At 36.5% G+C, this 24,256-nt stretch overlaps 3 protein-coding genes and 1 long non-coding RNA gene across 9 annotated transcripts in view; 3 read left to right on the plus strand and 1 right to left on the minus strand.

The window, feature by feature from the left end:
* Positions 1-615: 615 nt before the first annotated feature.
* Positions 616-5,307, plus strand: LOC107569423 (RING finger protein 145-like). The gene is made up of 7 exons (XM_016255523.1): positions 616-889; positions 975-1,144; positions 1,222-1,362; positions 1,439-1,621; positions 2,003-2,150; positions 2,228-2,584; positions 3,965-5,307. Exons 1-7 carry the CDS (start codon positions 683-685, stop codon positions 4,406-4,408), a joined length of 1,650 nt encoding a protein of 549 aa, XP_016111009.1. The 5' UTR covers positions 616-682; the 3' UTR covers positions 4,409-5,307.
* A 1,534-nt stretch (positions 5,308-6,841) lies between these two features.
* Positions 6,842-13,003, plus strand: LOC107569418 (ubiquitin-conjugating enzyme E2 D2-like). 4 transcript variants are annotated; one of them, XM_016255517.1, is made up of 8 exons: positions 6,842-6,931; positions 7,076-7,193; positions 8,214-8,277; positions 8,369-8,400; positions 8,878-8,955; positions 9,037-9,142; positions 10,616-10,709; positions 12,405-13,003. In XM_016255517.1, exons 2-8 carry the CDS (start codon positions 7,170-7,172, stop codon positions 12,448-12,450), a joined length of 444 nt encoding a protein of 147 aa, XP_016111003.1. In that variant the 5' UTR covers positions 6,842-6,931; positions 7,076-7,169; the 3' UTR covers positions 12,451-13,003. The 4 variants fall into 4 exon arrangements, with proteins under 4 accessions (XP_016111003.1, XP_016111001.1, XP_016111000.1 ...); XM_016255515.1 differs by having other exon boundaries at positions 6,881-6,965; XM_016255516.1 differs by having other exon boundaries at positions 6,882-6,979.
* A 1,756-nt stretch (positions 13,004-14,759) lies between these two features.
* LOC107569421 (beta-mannosidase) lies at positions 14,760-22,344 on the plus strand. 3 transcript variants are annotated; one of them, XM_016255520.1, is made up of 18 exons: positions 14,760-14,822; positions 14,954-15,129; positions 15,213-15,307; positions 15,441-15,546; positions 15,698-15,871; positions 16,058-16,181; positions 16,313-16,482; positions 16,921-17,025; positions 17,115-17,266; positions 17,383-17,500; positions 17,583-17,669; positions 18,823-18,990; positions 19,069-19,287; positions 19,544-19,708; positions 19,965-20,109; positions 20,244-20,389; positions 21,508-21,768; positions 21,958-22,344. In XM_016255520.1, the coding sequence occupies exons 2-18, from the start codon at positions 15,046-15,048 to the stop codon at positions 22,186-22,188; spliced, it is 2,550 nt and encodes an 849-aa protein (XP_016111006.1). In that variant the 5' UTR covers positions 14,760-14,822; positions 14,954-15,045; the 3' UTR covers positions 22,189-22,344. The 3 variants fall into 3 exon arrangements, with proteins under 3 accessions (XP_016111006.1, XP_016111005.1, XP_016111008.1); XM_016255519.1 differs by having other exon boundaries at positions 14,788-15,129; XM_016255522.1 differs by lacking the exon at positions 21,958-22,344 and having other exon boundaries at positions 14,788-15,129; positions 21,678-21,748.
* Positions 16,588-24,256, minus strand: part of LOC107569422 (uncharacterized) — an 11,977-nt gene continuing 4,308 nt past the window's right edge. Inside the window, exons 2-3 of the long non-coding RNA XR_001606898.1 lie at positions 23,466-23,469; positions 16,588-16,598 (exon numbers count right to left, since the gene is read on the minus strand). This is a non-coding gene — a long non-coding RNA (uncharacterized lncRNA). The remainder of the gene's footprint in view (positions 16,599-23,465; positions 23,470-24,256) is intronic.

Raw genomic sequence — 24,256 nt, forward strand, 5'->3', positions numbered from 1 at the left:
CTTTATAAAAGTTAAGAGTCAACCACACCTGCCTAAAATGGCTCGTTCTAACACACCCCCACATGTCTACATCACGATGTGGAAATATTTGCATAATGAGCCCAATTGTGCACGCAAAGAAAGAAGGCGTGGTTTCAGGAACAGCCAGAAAAAACCGAATTTGAAATATTATTGCAATTTAAAATAACAGTTTTCTATTTTAATATGCTTTAAAATATCATTTATTCCTGTGAAATATTTTAAATAAACACTGTTCTTTTTAACTTTTTTTATTTATCAAAGAATCACTGGCAACAGAAAGTATCACAGGTCCCAAAAATATTAAGCAGCACAACTGTGCATTTTTTATAAATCAGCATCTTACACTGATTCCTGAAGGATCATGTGACATCATCTGTTTCCCACATAAAAAACTTGATTAGCAATTAAAGTATTATGTATAAATTAGAAAGTGTGCTTGAAAAGAGTACTACCTTTCTATAAAATTATAACTTAAGCCCTTCAGAGAGGGTGCAAGAAAAAGTGTGTTGTCTGTCTTGCAATTTTTTGTATGGTTTGTGCAATGGCACAATCACCTTTGACATATTTGTGCATATCAGTACTGATTATGACTCTCTTTTACAATGTGTGTGTGTGATCACTTGCAGGTCAGATAATAGTCAGTACGCTGTGTGCGTTCCTCATGCGGACTCGACGTGTGTGGCTGTTCTCAGCTCACTTGCTCCCTCTTCTGGCGCGTGTGGTGTCTGTCCCTCTGGACTGGCTCCTCACACTCTCCTCTGTGTCCATGATGATCACAGGGGCCGAGATGGCCGTCTTTCTCCTCGCCAACCTCTTTGTACCATACAAACTGGCCAGAGCTACTTACAGAGAGATAATGGCAATAGAGGTAAAACAAACACATACTGATGCACTTACATCTCTTACACGCATCGTTTCAGTTCTTCTTTTCTAAATCTCTGTTGTTTCTGTAGGTGACTGAGTTGTACAGATTGATGGCAGTCGGAGTGTCCCTCTGGCATGGCTTTGCTGTGCCTGTATTGTTTAGTGTATTCTGGTTTGTGCTGTTCGGAGTGCAACTTGTTACCAATTATGGCACTATCACTGGCGTCCAACAGGGTCCGCTACTCTATCTCCTCACCAGGTAAATGTCAGGGTATTCAATCTCACTGAATGGCCATATGAGATGTGAATTGAATCTAATGTGCGTGTGTTTTTCAGTGTGTCTGAATGCTGTGCTAGCCCATACTCCCTGCTTGGCTTAACGTTTGTGGTGTCTTATACGGCTCTGGGACTTCTGAGTCTCTGTAAGTTTTACCTTGGAGGATTCAATGCTCTCCAGAACCATAATGTCATGCACAGGTAAGAGAAGATGATGTATATTTACTGTGTGCATGTGTTTGTTCAGTTCAAGCGTTCATGTTTTTATATATTGTAGGGGTGTGACGGAGGGAGTGACTCTGCTGCTGTTGGCCCTGCAGACTGGGTTGTTGGACATGACGGCTCTACAGCGCTGCTTTCTGCTCTTTATTATCCTCTTCATCGTTCTCACGTCTACTCTTCAAAGCATGAGTGAGATCACAGAGCCTGTTGTGTTGGGGCTCGGAGCTAGTAGAAACAGGTATGCGATTCCATTTACAACCTGAACAAATGACAATATTAATGACAGATTGGAGGTATGACAGTGTATATACCTAGTGATACATGCAAAAAATGTTTTGCTATACTATGAAAATGTGTTTGTGAAATATGTTTGTTCTGTTGGCTGTCATTGTTTTGTTAGAACAACTGCTTTTGTTGAAACAGCTGTTTTTGCGCTGATGCTAGACTTATTCAAGTATGAATTAATTTACCAGTGTACCAAATTCCAAAACAGAAAAAAAATTCAAATAAAGAACTTAATTCACTGTTTAATTCATTGAATTATCAAAATAAGTAGTTCTGACTTAATTTTATGCATACATATATAGATGTGTTCAAAGATTTGGGGTTGTTTCCACAGGAGTGTGTGGAAGCACTTGCGTGGTTTATCTATGTGTGGCTTTCTGCTGCTGTTTCCGGGATTCATGGCCTACAAGATCTCTCAGTTTTTCAACATGGATTTCTGGCTGCTGATCTTGGTCTCTAGCTGTATGCTCACATCGCTGCAGGTACGCTCTGTTTTATGAACTTGTTTGTTTCATTTTGTTTTCTGTGAGATCACAGCATGCTGTGCACCCTCTTGTAGGTGACAGGCACTCTGCTGATCTACAGCCTGTTCATGGTGGAGGTCTGGCGCGGTGCTGCCCTGCCCGGATTGGATGAGATTGTTTATTATGTGAATGGAGTGTGCCGGGTGCTGGAGTTTGCGGTGGCTGTGTGTGTTGTGGCGTATGGGGCGTGGGAGTCACTGTGGGGAGAGTGGAGCTGGATGGGAGCATCAGTCATTGTCATCCACTCCTACTGCAATGTGTGGCTACGTGCCCAGGCTGGCTGGAAAAGCTTCTTGCTTAGACAAGAAGCTGCTCGCAAAATCAATGTACTTCCACGGGCCAGCGCAGAGCAGCTGCAGGACCATAATGATGTCTGCGCCATCTGCTTCCAGGTCAGAACAAGCACAGAGTGCAGGTGTTCTGCATGTCATATTTAGGGTAGAATCAAGTTTTGTCCTTATTTTTCTGATTTAGACTTTTCTTTTATGCCAAAAATCATTAGGATATTAAGTAAAGATCATGTTCCATGAAGATACTTTGTAAATTTCCTACTGTATATTAAAACTTTATTTTTGATTAGTAATATGCATTGCTAAGAACTTAATTTGGACAACTTTAAACGATTTTTTCAATATTTAGATTTTTTTGCACCCTCAGATTCCAGATTTTCAAATAGTTGTATCTCGGCCAAATATTGTCCTATCCTAACAAACCATACATCAATGAAAAGCTTATTTATTCAGATGATATATAAATCTCAATTTAAAAAAATTGACACTTATGACTGGTTTTGTGGTCCAGGGTCACACATGTCTTCTGTTTGAATATGTTTTAAAATGTAATGTATTCCTGTGATGACTTTTCACTCCAGTCTTCAGCGTCACATGATCCTTCAGAAATCATTCTAATATGATGATTTTCTGCTTAATATTTCTGGGGAAACTGTGATACACTTTGAGCTAAACACTTTTATTTAGCAAGGACACATTAAATTGATCAAATTGACTGTAAAGGTATTTATATACCTTTTTTTTTAATGTTACAAAAGATTTCTATTTCAAATAAATGCTGTCATTTGAATGTTATATTCATCAAAGAATCATGAAAAATATGTAGCATGGCTTCCACAAAACAATGAGCAGGACAAACTATTTTCAGCATTGATAAAAATAAGAATCATTATTATTAATAATTAATGTAACACTTTAGATTAGGGAACACATTCACTATTAACTAGGAGTTGTTTTTTTTTAACTCCTAATTTGCTGCTTATTAATAGTACAGCAGTTGTTAAGTTTAGGTATGGGGTAGGATTAAGGGATCTAAAATATGGTCATGCAGAATAAGGCATTAATATGTGCTTTATAACTACTAATAAATAGTCAATATACTAGTAATATGCATGCTAATTAGCAACTCGTTAATAGTGAGAATTGGTCCTTAAAATAATGTGTTACCATAATTAATTATCAAATAATTGAGTGGAGTAATGATGCTGAAAATTTAGCTTTTGCCATCACAGGAATAAATTACATTTTAAAATATATTCAAGTAGAAAACAGTTTCATAAAACTACAGTTTTACTGTATTTTTGATGAGGTAAATGCAGCAAAAAGGACTATTTTCAAAAACAAAAATCGGAATTATTCTTCCTAAAATTTAGGTTTGTCGTGTAAATGATAACAGTATAGGATCGAATCGATTACAGAAGTAATCAAATTAAACTTCGCACCACAATGATGATGATAAAGTCCATTTTTTCTAACCTGCAGGATATGACATCAGCAGTGATCACATACTGTGGTCATTTCTTCCATGGCAACTGTTTGAGAAAGTGGCTTTATGTGCAGGAGACATGCCCCATGTGCCATGCCTCCATCAAACCCTCCTCGGCTAATCCGACGGCTGCAGCAGGCGAAGCTCCACCGACCCACCAAAACCCACCTCCATCAGAGCAACAGCCTTCTCCTGAGACCCGTCAGGAGGAAGTGCAGGGATCACAGGGAGACCATGTTTGCTCTGCAGAGACAAATTGTGATGAGTCTGAAAGGAAATACTCAAACTCCGAGAGGAATTGTAGCAAGGAGAGTCTCCAACACTTGCACTACGGTGCAAATGGTGATTCCCAAGGTGTGGCAAATCCTGTACCCAGCTGCTCATCACATGGAGAAGTAGACCCAGAAGTAGCTTCTCAAGAGCTTAGGGAAGCGGACTGAAACATAAGCTCAGCCAGAGAAGTGTGAATCAGAGAAACTGCCATGGCAACCAGACAGACTGACAGTGGCAGAAAACAGAGCAGAGCTCAGAGAAAGTGGGACGCACTGAAAGGAAGCCATAACAATAGAGGGTTTCAAATAACAGAGACAGAAATGCTGCAAAAGACTGCAGGTGCATCATTTACTCAGAAGACGTCCTGCTGATTTTGTGTTAGGACTAAGCCGACCACAGTACCTCCGCAGCATTAGATCATAGTTACCAAATGATATTCATTTTGAAGAATCTCTTCTTGACATATGTAAAGATATAGAGTTGGATGATTCAATGATGATTGTCCAGTTCTAAGGAAGACATGAAAGAATAGATGCATTACAAACTAATTCCTGTTGGCAGTTACCAATTCTGTGAATTTCTTTTCTTTTTTTTAAATGTAATTTGGGACTTTTCTGTTGAGTTATTTCAGATACAGGTTATGGTACATGTGTGAATTTCATTCATTCATTCGTAATGCGATTGTTGATCTGTGCCTCTGACTTTTCTGTATTGCTTTTATGTGAACTGACATTATGTAGTTGTAATGAAGTGATTTTTCTCTCAAACACATTATGTTTTGTGGATGAGTTCTGCCAGAATGAATGGATAAAAGACAGTCAAGGAAGTTGTGAGCTGTGCATAAAGCAAATATCAGATCATTGTTATTGGGGAGATTCCAGGTGAGACTGTTTAACGGAGCAGAGAATTACGATTAAAGGCTTATACAATCACACTGATTGAAAAGTTGTTTCACTCTTGCCCGATTTCATTTAATCTGTGTGATTTGGAGATAGTTCTGTGTCTAGTTCACTGTTTCTTCTATTGCCTTAATGTTGTACGATGATTAAAACAACATATATTATTGCTGGCTAATATATTACTTGTATACAGTATAATATATATGACTTATTTTGTCTTTAAGTGAACTTATAAATGTCTAGTGTGTAGCAATTAGTAGGTTCCTGGTGTTTAAAATCTGGCAATGCTATTTGTGACCCTGGACCACAAAACCAGTCATAAGAGTCCATTTTTAAAAAAATGGAGAATTATACTACAATTTTAAAATCTGGAATCTGAGGGTGCAAAAAAAAAAATCTAAATCTTTAAATTGCCTTTAAAGTTGTCCAAATTAAGCAATGCATATTACTAATCAAAAATTAAGTTTTGATATATTTTCGGTAAGAAATTTACAAAATATCTTCATGGAACATGTCCTTTACTTAATCCTAATGATTTTTGGTGTAAAAGAAAAATCGCTAATTTTGACCCATACAATGTATTGTTGGCTATTGCTACAAATACACCATGCGACTAACGACTGGTTTTGTGGTCCAGAGTCACATTTTTTGTGTATATGCACCATTGTAATACTATTCTTTGTACCTTGAATTAGCTTTTAAAATACCATGAATATGGTTATCATTGAATACAAAAAAAAAAAGAAATTTACAAAATATCTTCATGGAACATGTCCTTTACTTAATCCTAATGATTTTTGGTGTAAAAGAAAAATCGCTAATTTTGACCCATACAATGTATTGTTGGCTATTGCTACAAATACACCATGCGACTAACGACTGGTTTTGTGGTCCAGAGTCACATTTTTTGTGTATATGCACCATTGTAATACTATTCTTTGTACCTTGAATTAGCTTTTAAAATACCATGAATATGGTTATCATTGAATACAAAAAAAAAATCCCATAGATGAGTGGTTCTCAACCAGGGGGCCTCAAAATGATTTCATTTAGGACAAAACAAGAATTAAAAAGCCAAAAGGATTTTCATTCACTCCCTCAAATCCTGGATGAATAAATTGCCTAATTAATTTTTATAAAATCATAAAACTCCAATAATAGCCTTGTCCAAGAATCCATAAATTAATAAAATAGTAAAACTCCATGGAAGTTTTTATAATGAATACATGTTTAATATATTTTATAGTATACAAATTATAATTGTTTTAAATCATTAACTTTAATCCTTCCTTAATCCAGTTATTCGAGATTTGAGTCATCCCAAAACCACAGGCCTGCCATGATATACATCAAATGTCCAAAGGAATTTGATACCATCTTTGTACCATAGCTCGGACAGAGTTGTATTTGAACTCATTTGTATTCAAGGCCCAATGGTGAAGTCACTTACCTTTCACAAATGTCCCCTTTTGCTGTTCAAATTTGCCATTGTCTAGGTTTCACTGTACCATCCATTAGGCATTTTGCGTTTCATCTCATTTACCTTTAATTTCCAAAGAAGTGCGTAAAATGCTTCTGGATAATCCCTTTATAATTCTCCTTCTTGGCAATTTGTGAGTTGTCATTTTTTAAAAACGTTCATATTGTTTAGTTATTTAGTGCTGTCATCCAGCGCTCACGGTGGCGCTCGCCTCATTATTGCGCTTTAATTCGCCATTTAATCCGCACGAGAAGAAGAGGCTAACAACAAGCTCTCGGACATCTTGTCAGCGCAGACAAACTGAAAGAGAAGTATACACACATCAGCATTACAGTCACCGACAGGGTCAGGGCCTGTCTGTATTCACGCGTTTGATTGCCTTAGCATTTTTTTTAGACGTTGAATGTAACATATTGTTTGACATCCTGACATTTTTAATGTTACTTTTTATCTAGGCAGCTGGCTAGCTCTCAGGTTAGCTCACATATTGAGAAGGAGAGCGAGATCTAGGGCGCTAGTTATTCAGGAGCCACTACACCCAGTGGGAAGATGGCGCTTAAACGAATCCATAAGGTAAGTGGGAAATTATATCGAGTATAAATATATCAGCCAGACATATTATAAACCAGTGTATCAGTGAATATTTAAGTCATCTATCAGCGTGTCGGCGTATTGCTTATGTATGCTTATTCCTGATACTAGCGACGAATGATTTTTTGTGTTTATTAATAAGGACATCAAACCTGTCGTTTTTTATATTATTATTATTTTATTTTCCATAAGTCTGTGTATACAGTTTTAATTGTCAACCAGTGTGAATAATGGTCTTGACGGCTACTAATTATTTACGGAAGACAGTCTCGATGTCATAGGTGGCATTATAAGATGTTTAGATTATAAATGATAAATCTCACATCGATATTTAATTCATAATAAATGATTACTGTAGTATTGGCACTTTGCCTCGTGGTGTTGGCAGTAAATTCTTACCATAGTTAGTCTTATGAAATGAAACAAAACTAAAATAGTCTTTTAGTTCATTATTAATTAAGTCCATATTAATGTGATCATTCCTAAACGTTTTGACGTCGAGGTCCCTTTTTACTACTTCTCTTTTAGTTGACCTTTTAGGGGCTGCAAGGTTCAATTTGGGATTCCAAATAGTTTTGTATCCATATTATGAAGTCAATTTCTCAGTGAGTTGCGAAGTTCCAGCCTGTGTGTAGTTGTGCAATGGAAAAGTTCTAGATTGCTGGCAGTTTTCTATCCCCCTGTCATGAAATACCCTCAGGTGTCTTCCCACTCAACAGACATGTTGAAATAAAAATAAACGTAGTGCTCCTAAAGTAGGGAGCGCAGACGGACATGCCTGTGGGCTTCAGATTGTGTTCCAGCTCTTCTCCCTCATGACCCCTCTGGAACTATAAATACATTGTGCTGCTACACATTCATTCTGCTGGTTTCATCTTGCTGTCACCACAGTGATAAAAGTGCAAAGCGCCATTATTGACCCTTCGTTCTGGAGAGTCTGTGTCTTTTCAGTAGTTCTGTGTGCTTGTGTTTCACGAAACTCATTCTGGCTCTTCCCTGTAGGAACTGAATGATTTGGCGCGTGATCCTCCTGCACAGTGTTCTGCTGGTCCAGTGGGGGATGATGGTGAGATCACAGACTTTACATATATTGTGTGGTGTTTACGGCTGAATGTATTTACTGTAAACTGATGCTTTACATGCAATCTCTCCTGCAGTGTTCCACTGGCAGGCAACAATCATGGGGCCGGTGAGTACAATAAAACACTGCTGCAGAAGCATGTTACTGAATAGTGTAATACTGACGTAAAATGTACGAACTGTGTTGTTGGGAAAAGTCTTTTATGCTTGCAAAGGCTGCTTTTATTTGATCAAAAATGCAGTAAAACATTTTTGAAATTATTTCAATTTAAACCAACTGTATTTTAAAATATTTTAAATGTAATTTATTCCTGTGATAGTGAAGCTGAATTTTCATCCTTCAAAAATCATTCTTATGAGCCAATTATTATTAATGTTATGCTGCTTAATATTTTTTTTGTGGAAACCATTTTTGAAGGATTCTCTGATGAATAAAAAGTTTAGAAAACAGCGTTTATTTGAAATTGAAATCTTTTGTAACATTATTAATGTCTTTACTATCACTTTTTAAAATTAAAATCTTACTGACCTCAAACAGTAGTGTAAATGTACTAAACATATTTTTCCCTTTTTTATTTAAAAACAGAATGAAAGTCCATATCAGGGTGGTGTTTTTTTCCTAACCATACACTTCCCAACAGATTACCCCTTTAAACCACCAAAGGTAAGAACTTCAAAAACAAAACCAACAAAAAAACACCTGTTTGACTGTAGGTGTGTATAACATTTGTTTTCTTTGTGTTAGGTTGCATTTACTACAAGAATCTACCATCCCAACATAAACAGTAATGGCAGCATCTGTCTGGATATCCTCAGGTCCCAGTGGTCTCCTGCACTTACTATTTCTAAAGGTACACACTATAATAGGTGTTCCTTTATTAGAAAATGGTTAGAAACAATTAGTCCTAATAATGGAAACACATTAGGCCTATAATAAATACTTAAAGGGGTCATATGATGCTGCTAAAAAGAACATTATTTGGTGTAATGAAATGTGTTTATGCTGTTTAAAGTAAAAAACACATTATTTTCCACATACTGTACATTATTGTTTCTCCTCTATGCCCCGCCTTTTTGAAATGCGTTGATTTTGACAAAGCTCATGAAAAAGCGAGGTGTGCTGTGATTGGCCGAATACCTCAAGCGTGAGACGGAAATGTTACGCCCCTCACCATACTGTGATGGCGTGTCCGGCCAGAGCGATGAGACAAAAACATTAAAACCCATTACAAACGAGGCATTTGTTGCATCCAGTGGGGACATAATTACTGATTATAATGACTTATACTGTCTTTTTACGCGTTGTTGCATCGTGCCGCGTAAACATAAAACCCTGTCTGCATTTGTGATCGGAGAAATGACAAACAACAAGTGCTACTCTACATTGCCCAAAACTCACGTTTGAATCATCAATGGCAAATGATAAAAGAAAACGTACTTACGTGAGTCAGAACTGCCGGCATTTTAGTCTAACGTTACTCTCCCAGGATCAGTAAACAGTCCTCCATAAAATATGCCGGCGATCCAGAGCACTAAGTTGAAGTATTCCCTCAGCGACCAGCACAGATCAGCTCTAGGCATGACGAAGCGGATATCGTCCTCTTTTGGAAGACCAAACAAAGTAGTTTCGCTTTCACAACGAAAAACGCAGCGGCCTAGCATGAGCGAAAGCCCCAGCTTTGCGTGAGCTGAAGCCGGGCAAGAGTGAGCTGAGGCAGCGGGGTCGAGAACGGCGGTCCTGGCGAAGGAGCGGTGAAAACGGTGAAAGACGATCCACCGATCCACAGCACTAAGTTGATGTATTCCCTCAGCAACCAGCACGGATCAGCTCCAGGCATGACGAAGTGGATATCATCCTCTTTTGGAAGACCAAACTAAGTAGTTTCGCTTTCACAGCGAAACACACAGCGTCTTCACGACGCAGCGGCAGCGGCAACAATACTACAGCGAGAATAAAAGTTATGCCTTCTTTCTTTGCGTGAACATTTGGGTGGTGTTATGCAAATCTTCCCACATAGTGAGGTAGATATGTGGGGGCGTGTTCGAACGAGCCGTTTTAGGGGGGTGTGGCTGACTCTTAACTTTTATAAAGAATATCTCTTTGGATTTGAGACTTTAGTCTTTGCAAATTTACAGATCTTCTTTATGCACCAAGAGCTTGTAACACTCCAAAGAGAAAGGAAAAAATTAAATCGCATCATATGACCCCTTTAAGCTAGCCTCCAGTCGACTAATTTGATTGGACAAGCAACGTGATATTTTGTATAATTGAATTCCCTTTGCTGTATGTCAATGACATGATGTATGTGTCTACATCTCTGTAGTTCTCCTGTCCATCTGCTCACTCTTATGTGACCCCAATCCAGACGACCCTCTTGTGCCAGAGATTGCACGAATCTATAAAACAGACACAGAGAAGTAAGTACAGACTGAAGCGCAATTATTATATTCTCTTACACGCATGCGCAACATCTGGTATAGATGTTGTTATTTTTAAATTATACATTGTTTGCTATTTTTAACATTATTTTAAAATATTTTACATTTTTGCTTTGTCAGTTTTTCTTTATTGTATTTTGTTATCTTTCACTTATGGTTCATTTGAACTTACTACAATTTTTTTTTAATCTTTAAATCTCTTTTGCAAGACCATAAAAATCATTGCTTATGCTTGATAAGTGAAAGCAATTTTATATATATATATATATATATATATATTATTATTACATTTGGTTTTTTTGCTTGCTAGAGAAGCCAGTTACATTTACATTGTAAGTCTGATCTAAAAATATTATTTGAATGCAGTCAGCACCAATTACAGCTTTTGTTTTATCACAGATAATATCAATATCTGTTGTAAAAAATAAAATATGTAATAAATAAGGGCACCTTATGTCATGCTCTGTCAGGTATAATAGAATGGCAAAAGAATGGACAGAGAAATATGCCATGCTGTAGGTGAAAGTCAACTCTGCATTGTGAACATTAGAGGTACTGTAGAGAGAGTGAAGCACTGCAAACTGTTGCTTCCGGTGTGGTGCAGCATGAGCGTGTGGCCACAGCAGGTGTGCATCACTAATACATGCTATCATGTCTCTTCTGAAATGACTGAGAAAAAAAAGCACAGAATGTTTTCAAGTGAAAAGTCAGATATGCTTTTATCTTTCTCAAACGCTGCAGTGTCTTGTGATTTGATAGGGTTTATTTAGTCCTGCATTAAACCTTGCAGTAAGCATGGCCAGCCATAAAGTCTTACAGCAGCATGACATTTGTTTGTTTGTTTGTTTTTTAAGTAGGTGAAAAATGTTAGAGCTGTAAATTGTAATGGCTGAGCATTTTTGGTTTGTGTGAGCTAGTTATAGCACTGCATGAGAAAGCATCAGGATGCTAGTAGAAAATATATTATACATTAAGGCAAGATGCTACAGGCTAAACATTTTTCCTTTAAAATTTTGGGTTATTTGGCTTTTCATAATGTGTTCAGACTAGTGGAAAGAAACCTACACTTTTAAGTGTTTATTTTATCGTACTTTATTTGCATCTGTAGATTTGAATTAAAATATATATCTTTAAAGGCAGTTTTCTCAGAATTAGAACTTAACACTTTACAGTTTTATTCCTATTCAGGGATTCTACAGAGGGGTTTTGTCATATACTATTCATCTGATTTTATACGTGTAGTTATTCCTAAAATATTGTGATTTTTTTTTTCTTTCTGGCTGCTAACAGTATTTTCCTGATTTACCTGATTTTATCCAATGTTCAGATTTCTGTTCAGGAAATGTATGTAAATAAGTGCCTATTTAATTAGATAATTTGATTATTTAAATATGAAATTTCAGAAAAGTGTAATACAGGTTGATGGTTTTTTTTTTGCAATTCTTAATGTAATCAATCAATGTGTATTCGTTGTTTTCCTATTCATCTGGGGTGTCTTGCCTTAAATCTTCAAGCAAAAATGTTTATGAACATGATAAACTGAAGTACATCATTAATAAAGTAGAATTTACATAGTAATTGGAATCATCAGAAAGGTTCGAAACTGAACTGCATTTTGGCTGCACGAAGGGTCACTTGATTTCAAATGTCTAATGTTTTCTGTCCTCTTTGCAGATACAACAGAATAGCGCGGGAATGGACTCAGAAATATGCCATGTGATGTTGGCTGGACACATTTAGACACTGTTTGTTCTCTCATGTTTTGGACACTGTTGCAAGACCATATCTCTCCATCTGTCTCTTATGGAGGCACAATCCCATTAAATTTCTGCTCAAATAGGAATGCAGGCCTGCTCCTGGCCTTTCCACACTACAAAGTCTTGAAATGGACCTCGCCAGTCTGACGGAAGTTCCTCCACTCTCAGCTCTGCCTGTCTTTGATCTTTACCAATCAACTCCTTTCACTCCACAACACGACATGCCTGTATGACCAGAGTGTGTTTTCTCTGAGCCGCTCGGAGAGAGAATGTCTTTAGGTTGTTCTGCTTTTTTGGGGCCTTACTCCTGGAATGCATGCAAACGCAGGAGAAAAGGTCAGATGTTGTACATCAGTGGGAGATTGGGACTGATTCCTATATCCTGTTTGTAAAGATTTGCAAAATTCTCATCGGCACTTGGCCCAACTTTTCACATCCGTGACACTGAGATACAACTTAATCGATTGGCTTAAATATTTAAAGTCCCGCTACTTTTTCCTTTCAATAAAGATGTATAACTCATACAGTGTGTTTGTTTTTTCTATTTGAATTTAACTGTCTGTATTCAAATTAACATATGTGAAAAAACAGTCTATATTGAATATGGAAAGTGATGTTATGGTTTATCACTTGAAATTACCATTTAAGTCGATCATGAATCATTTAGAATTAATCATCTGATTATTAGTGTACTCCATAAGGTTTGGTAAGGACAAATTAATATTTATCTTGAGAATTTAGTATTGTAAGATACAAACAGTTGCGATTCCTTTAATAATTTAGCAAGTGATGAGAATTCAGACATAAAATGTTTTCTAATTACACATGGTCTTGAATTAAATTTTAAACCTTGTGATGTTATTGAATGAATTTTTTTAACAAATCTTGTGAATAATTTCTGTTCACTTTCACTGACAGACTCATATTTCTCGTTTTAAAGGAATAGTTAACCCAAAAATGGGTTATCATTTACTCACCCTCATGTCGTTCCAAACCTATTTCTTTCTTATGTTAAACAAAAAAGATAGTGATTATTTTGAAGAACCAAACAGTTGTTGGTCCCCATTGACTTCCACAGTATTTCACAGGAAAGAAATACTATAGACGTAAATGGGGACCATCAACTGTTTGATAACCAGCATTCTTCAAAATCTCTTCTTTTGTGTTCAACATAAGAAAGCAACTGATACAGGTTTGGGACGACATGAGGGTGAGTAAATGATGACCAAATTTTCATTTTTGGGCGAATTAACGATATCCCTTTAAAGCGCGTGAATGCTTTCCTGCGTTCAAATAAATGAAAATCCACTTATAGTATAGAAATAACTGAACAAATCAGTGAATTAATGTTTTAGCGAGTAATTCAAAAGATTCTAGTTGCGAGGATTAGGTAGCAGTGCAGGCATAATAAAAGCCCTTCTAAAATAATTTCACTTCTCGAATAGCTAACGTTAGCTGTTTTCGCTACTACATTTAATTTTCAAGCATTGTTAAAATTCTGTGTTTAAAATCCTAACATTATTTTTGAAGAATTTTTGACAACCGCATACCCTTAACGCCACCGGATGTCTTTGCTTCCACGTGAGAGAGCAGCTGATCACTTGTGCTTTTGATTTGAACCGGGAAGTGCAGCACAAAACATTAGGGCGGTGTGTGTTTATGGCTTCACGTCCCGTGATTCAACTATATAATACAGAAATGACTTTGGTAGTATCAAGTCTGCCATGATCAATAAACATGAATCGTGTGGTATGGTCTTTTGCATGCTTTTACCTTTTAGAGGTCCCTTTTCTTGACGGCGCACTCGCGTCTGAGGTGAAGAGACCCGGTCTGGGAGTTGATGTTATCTCTCTGAACGGGAAATGGCAGCTGATGAACTCAAACTCATCTGTTTCTCTCAGTGCGGAGGTACCAGGCTGTGTTCATACTGCTCTGCAGCGTCAGGGATTCATTTCGGTACAAACACATTTTCTGAAGTCAGTATTAACAGTCCAAACACTGACATTAGTGTTCCTAAAAACTTTATTCTGTGTCAACAGGATCCATATTATAGGTTTAATGACCTGGCCTACAGATGGATTTCACTTGACAGCTGGAAAGCCCTTCTAAAATAATTTCACTTCTTGAATAGCTAACGTTAGCTGTTTTCGCTACTACATTTAATTTTCAAGCATTGTTAAAATTCTGTGTTTAAAATCCTAACATTATTTTTGAATAATTTTTGACAACCGCATACCCTTAACGCCACCGGATGTCTTTGCTTCCACGTGAGAGAGCAGCTGATCGCTTGTGCTTTTGATTTGAACCGGGAAGTGCAGCACAAAACATTAGGGCGGTGTGTGTTTATGGCTTCACGTCCCGTGATTCAACTATATAATACAGAAATGACTTTGGTAGTATCAAGTTTGCCATGATCAATAAACATGAATCGTGTGGTATGGTCTTTTGCATGCTTTTACCTTTTAGAGGTCCCTTTTCTTGACGGCGCACTCGCGTCTGAGGTGAAGAGACCCGGTCTGGGAGTTGATGTTATCTCTCTGAACGGGAAATGGCAGCTGATGAACTCAAACTCATCTGTTTCTCTCAGTGCGGAGGTACCAGGCTGTGTTCATACTGCTCTGCAGCGTCAGGGATTCATTTCGGTACAAACACATTTTCTGAAGTCAGTATTAACAGTCCAAACACTGACATTAGTGTTCCTAAAAACTTTATTCTGTGTCAACAGGATCCATATTATAGGTTTAATGACCTGGCCTACAGATGGATTTCACTTGACAGCTGGACTTACACTACATTATTCTCAGTACCTACTCATGTTAGGTGAGTCAGTCCAACTAAACCTACCCTCTGATTTGTACCGTACATCTAGAGCTAGAGTGTCAAGGATATGATTTATGATATGATGGCAGTAGTGTGACAGTACCACAGAATGAATACAATGTGCTCTTTACAGAGGAAAAGGAAAAGCCGTCCTAGTGTTTGAAGGAGTGGACACAGTCTCTACAATTTCTCTGAATGGAGTCACCATCGGAAAGACAGACAACATGTTCCGCAGATATGTAAATGAATAACTGTTTCATATACAAGTACAAGTTCTATTGAATTGTGCTTTATATGTATGTTGACAGACTCTAGCATAATAATAAAAACAATGGTTGTCCTTAAAAAGCACTTTTTTTTAATGAAATCATAATATTTTTTATTCTTGAGGATTTTGAAGTCACTGGATTGCTGAAGGATGAAGAGAATGTTCTCCAGGTGTGGATTATGTCAGCTGTGACATATGCATCTCAGAGGAGTCATGCCCACACTGAATACAGGGTACCGCCTGATTGTCCTCCTCCTGTACAGAAAGGAGAGTGTCATGTTAACTTTATCCGAAAGGTACAAACATTGTAACACTCACAAACCCAAAATGTTTATTAGAGTATATGGCGATATACCTCTTTTTTTGTTTTTTGTTGAAGTACTGAGGTTAAATAAATATGTATCCAATATGTATTTAATATACTAAAAAACTTTATTGTTATTGATTTCCTAATTGAGTTTTTGGTCTCTTGGCGTTTTCAGGCTCAAAGCTCATTTAGCTGGGACTGGGGTCCATCTTTCCCCACTCTGGGCATCTGGAAGGGAGTTCGTCTGGAAGTCTTCAACTCTTCAAGGGTTCTCAGTTATACCACAAGTCCAAAATATGGTACACAGGCATATTTGCATATGAAGGAGAAGGGGTTTTAGACATAAATAGCAAAACAAATCAACATAATATGCAAAACCCTCTTTCTTCTGTATTCTTGTTCATGTTTTTCTGTCTTTCTCTGTATGCAGACTCTGAACATTCAAGCTGGAATGTTGAAGTGGAATTGTTCTTTGACGTTTTTGTTGCGTCTAAGGGTCTTGTCCATCTGTCCATACCATTACTGCAGTCAGAGGCAGAGTTTCAACTGTCTCTTACACCTGGGCAGAGTAAAAAGTCCTTTGTCTTACAGCTCAATCAGGTGAGATCAGGTCTAGTTTGCTTCATTATGACCACTCCGTGTCATTTTAACATACATTGCAGAGGAAATATCACATTTATCACTGTTATTTTAGTACCATTGAGATGTTGGGGATACTATTATAGTTTTTAATTAATATTTAAAATGAGTTTTATTTTTATATTTTCTGTTTTCATTTTTAGTTTTTATTATAGTTGAATTAGTAATTTTGTTGTGTTTTGGACATTTATATATATATATATATTTAAAAATATGTCTTATAGAATTTTTATTCATTTTTATTTCAGTTTTAGTTATTTTAATCAAGTTTTTAAAAAATATTTTATTTCATTTAATGTTTATTTTATTTCAAATAATGAAAATATTTTTATGATTTTAGTTTTAGTTAACAATAATAACCTTGATATATATGATGATAACAAATGTGTTCACTTTAAGAGTGTCAGTTTGTGGTGGCCGTTTGGACATGGAGAGCAGTTTCTATATTACCTGACTATAGATGTCAACTTGGAGGGTGGAGAGACATTTAATGCAGACCGAATGGTAATGTCTCTCTCTGTTTATTTTATTTATTTATTTATTTTTCCTCAATCAGCATCGTTTCATTCTTGTGTTGTGGTTTTCCGTTTTAGGTTGCTTTCCGCACAGTGGAGTTGGTCCAGGAGCCTATACCCTCCTCCCCTGGCCTCAGCTTCTACTTCCGGATCAATGGGAAACCAATTTTCCTGAAGGGGTCCAACTGGATTCCTGTTCATGCCTTTCAGGACCAGGTGACCACTGACATGTGAGTAGATTTACAGCCTAAAACAGCCTAGTTCAATGGCCAGACTGAATTCTGTTTAATGTGAAATCACTTTGAAGCTTTAGTCATCTTGTTATGTTTCTGCATTGGCATTGCAGGATCACAATCCTGCTCCGGTCTGCACAGAAGGCCAATATGAATACTTTAAGAGTGTGGGGTGGTGGAGTGTATGAGCAAGATATCTTCTACAGCCTGTGTGATATGTATGGAATCATGGTAAGCTTATTATAAGACATGTTCCACCTGTGACATGCTTTAAATGAAAACTGATTTGATTATTCGTTTGCTCTTATGTCAGATTTGGCAGGACTTCATGTTTGCCTGTGCATTGTACCCTACAGAAAAGGATTTTATACAGACAGTGAGGGAAGAGGTCACTCAGCAGGTTTGCATACATTGTACTCTCATATGTTATGTTCACCTCAAATAAATGACAAATAATAATGTTAATAACATATTAGAGTGTTAAGAAACGTTTAATGGAATGATTCTAAAATGTAATGTGGTGAGTGTATATTTGAATAGAACAATTATATATGTTTTTCCATATATTTTGGATACAGTGAGTGTACATTCCTTAATCATTATTTTAAAGCAATAGTTCACCCAAAAATGAAAATTGTCATTTACTCACCCTCATGTCGTTCCAAACCTATATGAGTTTCTTTTTTATGTTAAACACAAAAGAAGATACTTTACATACAAATATCATGTATTATCACTATTAAGAATTGTTGTTAATTGAAATAAAATGGAAACATATATATATATATATATTGAAAATATTTACATGTATATATTATTATTCATGTAATTTATATTATATATAAATAAATTTTATATATAAACATAACATATTTCTCTTAAATATATAGGTGCATGTGTGTGTATTTATATATACATAATAAATATACACAGTACACACACATACTGTATATTATGTAAACAAAAACTTATTTTGGATGCGATTAATCGTAATTAATCGTTTGACAGCACTAATATATATGTGTATATATATAAAATATATATAAATATTAAATGAAAAAAATACAATTAAAACAATTAAATGATAATTAGAAATGTTGTTTGGCAACAAAAAAAATTAATACGTTTTTTTAGTAAGTACTAAAATAGAATTAAAATAAATTAAAGCTCAATAAAAATCTAAAAAACTAAAACTAATAGAAATGACAAAACTCCATAAATTTAATAAAGCTTAAACTAAAATAAAAATAAAAAAAAGAAAGCTAATCAAAAATATTAAGTACTATGATAATATAAATAATACTAATAACACTGCTGCAAGGGTCAAATGTTTTTTTAACTATTATTAAGAGAAGCGGTTTTAATAAGAACTGCACCCCAAAATATTTCAAAATTAATTTTAATTAAAAATTTAGAAGAAGTGTATTCAAGCCATTGTATATGTGAATGGCATTTTTAATGTATCTTTACATAAATTACATGTCTAGGAGAAAGAAAATGAGCATTATTGACCCACCGGTTATTATTTACAATTATATGGACATTTTTTTCAGGTCCGACGGTTGAAATCTCACCCCTCTGTGGTCATCTGGAGTGGGAACAATGAGAATGAAGCTGCCATAGCAACTGACTGGTTCAACATATCTGTTGCTGCGCGACCACTGTACGTGAAAGACTATGTCAATCTATATGTTGAGAACATCAGAGACATCGTTCTGCAGGTGAGACTGAGATACACACACAATAACATTAAAGTACCATCTTAAGCCTTTACCAAATGATGCTGTGCTTTAATTCAGGAGGACAGCACCCGTCCTTTTCTAGTGTCCAGCCCAACCAATGGGGTTGAGTCTGAGAAGGAAGGCTGGGTGGCTAAAGACCCCTATGACCCCCACTATGGAGACACCCACTACTATAGCTATTACAAGGATTGCTGGGACTGGACTGCTTTCCCTCGCACACGCTTTGCTTCTGAGTATGGCTTCCAGTCCTGGCCTTCATTGTCCACACTTAGTAAGGTACTAGACTTAATACAAATCTGTCTGCTTTTTCAGATCTGACAGTCACAGTGTGGAACACCTAATACTAGTTTATGTTCTGATCCCAATGAAACCGTACTCTTTTTAGGTACACATAAATGGCCTTTTATTTCATTAATATTTCATTATTTGCAAGCATTTTTTTATAAAAATATAATATAGATTTGAAGCATGCTTCTTTTTCAAAGGCGAATGTAACATCATCAAACACTCTTATTTTTCCAACTTCAACCAGGTTTCAGTGTCTTCAGACTGGGATTTTAGCAGCAATTTCTCAGCTCATCGGCAGCATCATGAAGATGGCAATCAGCAGATGCTAAAGCAAGCAGAACTTCATTATATTCTCCCTAACAGCACAGACCCGGTGCAGAAATATAGAGACACTATTTACATCACTCAGGTGAACACATTACCTTTAAGCTGTAACATCACAGAAAGAAATTACATTTTAAAATAGATAAGTTATTTTAAATGGTAATAATATTTCACAATATTGCTGTTTTTACTGTATTTTTGTTCAAATAAATGCAGCCTTTGTGAGCATAAGAGATTAAAAAAAACTTGCCAACCCCAAACTTTTGAGCAGTAGTGTATATCTCAAATATTTTCCAGGACATTGGTAATGTGCCCAATATGACACACTTTGGTTTGAACAGGTGATGCAGGCACAGTGTGTGAAGATCCAAACAGAATTCTACCGCTGCAGCCGCAGTGACATCGTTGAGGGCAAAGGTCATACGATGGGCACCCTTTACTGGCAGCTCAATGACATTTGGCAGGGGCCCTCCTGGTCCTCTGTTGGTAAATGATTCATGCTCATGGCTACCGTTTTTCATTTTTTTTTAATTGAATTTGTCATTTATATGTGCACATGAGCATGCAAAGTCAAAGTATGCATAAAAGTATGTTGACTGGGAAATCTCTTGTACATTCAGAGTTTGGTGGTAAATGGAAAATGCTACACTACTGGGCTACAGATTTTTATGCTCCTATACTCTCAGCGGGGGTTGAGGATAAAGGAGACCTGCTGATCTATGGTGTCTCTGACAGCCACTCTGAGAAGCACAATGTCAAAGCTAAGGTAAGATGGTAGTGCTTTGTAACATTGACTGTTGTTTTTTTGGTTATTATATAATGATCAGAGAATGTTAAAATCGTTTGACATTTTCATTTAGAATATTAATGCAAATTTTAAGAGAGTGAATTAAAGAAATAATTTTCCCAAAAATGAAGATTTGCTGAAAATGTATTTATCCTCAGTTCATCCAGGATGTAGTTGAGTTTGTATCTTCATCAGATTTGGAGAAATGTAGCATTACATCACTTGCTGACTAGTGGATCCTCTGCAGTGAATGGGCGCCGTCAGAAAGAGAGTCCAAACAGCTGATAAAAACATCACAATAATCCACTCCAGTCAATCAATTAACATCTTGTGAAGTGAAAAGCTGCTTGTTTTTAATAAACCCATCATTAAGGTGTTTTTAAACCGTTGCTTCCAGCTTAAATACGCTTAAATAGGAGTACTCTTTCCATAATATTGCTTTCTTCAGTGAAAAAGTTGTCTTGTCTGAATCAGGAGAGGAATATGCACAAATCATGCACTGTTTACAATCAGCAGTCCAAAACAGTTCTAAACAAATATGTCTGACTTTGATGTGAGAGGACAGCAGTGAATGAATGGCCTTTTTCACTGCACAAAGTGTCATTATGGATTATGGACTTGTATTTTGGCCAGAAGCGGTGCTTTAAAGTTAAAGTGCCCTAATGATGGATTTATTACAAACACACAACTTTTCAATTCACAAGATGTTAATTGAGGGACTGAAGTTTTATCAGCTGTTTGGACTCTCGTTTTGACGGCACCCATTCACTGCAGAGGATCCTGTGGTGAGCAAGTGATGTAATGCTACATTTCTCCCAATCTGCTCAGATGAATAAACAAACTCCTCTACATCTTTGATGGCCTGAGAGTGAGTATATTTTCAGCTAATTTCAATTTTTGGGCAAACTATTTATTTAATTAATGTCTCTAAATTAGACAAAAACAGCATGTTCCTAATTCTTTGTTTTGGACAGACCTCATATAGTACCACAAGACTTTCTGGTGCTATAGCGTAAACGTTTTCATTTTGTGTTTACTTGCATTAGTTTATTTATGAATTTTGACCAGAATTTGTCATATTATACTCATGTTCACAGGTCAAATTACACAGCTGGAGCAGCTTTAACGCCGTCTGTTCTTTAGAGTCCAACGTGACTAAAATAAAAGCAGGAGGAAGCACCCTTGTGTTTCAGCACTCTATATCTGGTCTGCTGATGCAATGTGGGAACTGCACACGGCGCTCATGCATAGTTGCTTTTCATCTCAGTAGTCCGGAAGGTCAATTGATCAGCCCTCACAATCACATCTTCCTCAGCTCTCCACGATATGCAGAGGGTTTGCAGAAACCCAACATCACGGTAGGAACCATACATTCACACACTCACCATTTACAAACACACCCACCCACCTTAGATAATTCACTCATTTACTACATTCCTAAAATGTGTTTGTTCACAAACAGAGATGTTACTGAAAGCAAAGAGCTTGTCTTTAAGAAATTGAATCCCTCAACTGACTGACAGGTTTATTTTATTTGTATATTGCAGTTTACGGTAAAGGACACTGGAATTGTGCAGAACTTTTTCGTGACTCTGCACTGCTCCTTTCCTGCTGTGTATGTTTGGCTGGATGTTGACAATATTCCTGGTCACTTTGATGTCAATGGCTTCCTGATGCTGTCTAAAAAGTCCACAGTTATTTTTGGAGCATGGAGACCCACCACTGCTGAAGAAATCACTGCAAATCTTCATATCACGTCTCTCAGGGATGTCTACTGAATTTATATGCTTGTCAAGTTGTCAACTATACAAAGCAAATTAATAAAAGATTGTGGGACACTGCGTCCTCAGGGCGACCCTGTTAATTATTAGACTACTTTTATTTTATATACATATTAAAATATTATTTGTCTAACCATATAAAAACAAAGTGCATAGTCCATTGTTGTCAAATACAGGTGCATCTCAATAAATTAGAATGTCGTGGAAAAGTTCATTTATTTCAGTAATTCAACTTAAATTGTGAAACTTGTGTATTAAATAAATTCAGTGCACACAGACTGAAGTAGTTTAAGTCTTTGGTTCTTTTAATTGTGATGATTTTGGCTCACATTTACCAAAAACCCACCAATTAACTATCTCAACAAATTAGAATATGGTGACATGCTAATCAACTCAAAACGCCTGCAAAAGTTTCCTGAACCTTCAAAATGGTCTCTCAGTTTGGTTCACCAGGCTACACAATCATGGGGAAGACTGCTGATCTGACAGTTGTCCAGAAGACAATCATTGACACCCTTCACAAGGAGGGTAAGCCTATTTTAATTTTTAGTTAATAATGTGACTATTTTTGAAAAACACAAGTCATGGTTGGTCAGTAATCTTGATAAAAAATTGGCTTGATTAAGAAATGTGTAAATATTGAGATTCTGTTCTTTTCCATGACTGTAACGTTACTCAAGTCAGACCTGAACACGTTGCAAGAATGTCTGGAAAAGCGCAAATGCAGACAAAGGCTTCATTGACACAGGGAGTGATGGCTGGTATAGCAGTGTTTGGGCAGCAGCATGTGCTGTTCTTTGACTCTCCGTCCAGCAGCAGTTTCCTCGCGCGGTCTCTGCTGAGGAATACAGGGCACGTCAGAGGTGCAGTATCACTGATTGCGACTGATTAGTAAAGTCGACAAATAGCTGTTCCTCCCACCTCCGGGAGATTGCAAAATCATTTCTGAAAAGGAAATGAAAGAATTGGGTTTCTCATTTATTAACCTGTGGCTTCTGTTATTAGTTCGAATGTGCGCATGTGGTTTCCATCCGTCTTGACTGTCGACTCGTTCTCGGATAGTTCGGTAAAGTTATTCATATCGAAAGGATAGAGCTATGGAGGAAAGTTTAATTCAAAATGTTTTGCGCTTCTACGGTGAAAGCAGTTCGCTGTCCACGGGAAACCTTGAAAACTTCCTGCGCCTCATTACCAGCCGCCGCGCGCCGTCGGTCGATGCTGACGCTAATCCGCTGCAGAACACCGAGGTAATGCAGATGCGTCCCGTCTCAGACACATCTACCCTTTCGTCTCACTCTTTCTGTTAGGATTTTTCGCATTTTAATATAAAAATGCAAGTGGAAAGTTTATATCTTTGTTTAGGCAAACAACGCTTTATCTATTAGAACAAACGAGCAACACAAGTGAAAATAAATATTTTGGATTAATCGTTCGAGGCTGCATGGCCAGATTTGTTGGAGAGCCTCAGCCGAATATAGATTAGTCTACCTTTTCAATGTGGAATTATTTTGGCTTTGTGGAAGGCCAGTCTTTTCTGCTTGACTAACGGGACGCACCTCTACCTGTTTGGGGAAAATGTATATATTTATAGCAGCATAGCTTAATTTGACTGAATGTTGGGAACCTGTTTTCAGTTACACCTTGAATCATAGGATTATAAGATTTATTTATTTTACTTTAATAACCCCTTTCTTTCTTTCTTTCTGTTTTTTAATAATTTGCAATAATTTGATATTTTGATCTGTAGGCTACCTAACTATTGGCGATCAGCATAGTTTGATGTATCCATGTATTTTTTACTTAATACATGTATAAAACAAAATATATTATCATGTATTCGTGCATTGATGTTCTGTATGTTGTTATTGGTTTGGAAAAATTCTAAATATTTACTTGAAAGCTGCTAAGAAAATATATAGGTAATGGTAAAGAAGATATATATTGGTAATGTTTAACTCTGGCTACATAATTAACTGTTATATGGTTTCTTAAAAAGTTAATATATATATATATATATATATATATAAATATATATATATATATATATATATATATATATATATAT

The sequence above is a fragment of the Sinocyclocheilus grahami genome, unplaced genomic scaffold (genome assembly GCF_001515645.1).
Source record: "Sinocyclocheilus grahami isolate Dianchi unplaced genomic scaffold, SAMN03320097.WGS_v1.1 scaffold1343.1, whole genome shotgun sequence".
NCBI classification, from domain to species: Eukaryota; Metazoa; Chordata; class Actinopteri; order Cypriniformes; family Cyprinidae; genus Sinocyclocheilus; species Sinocyclocheilus grahami.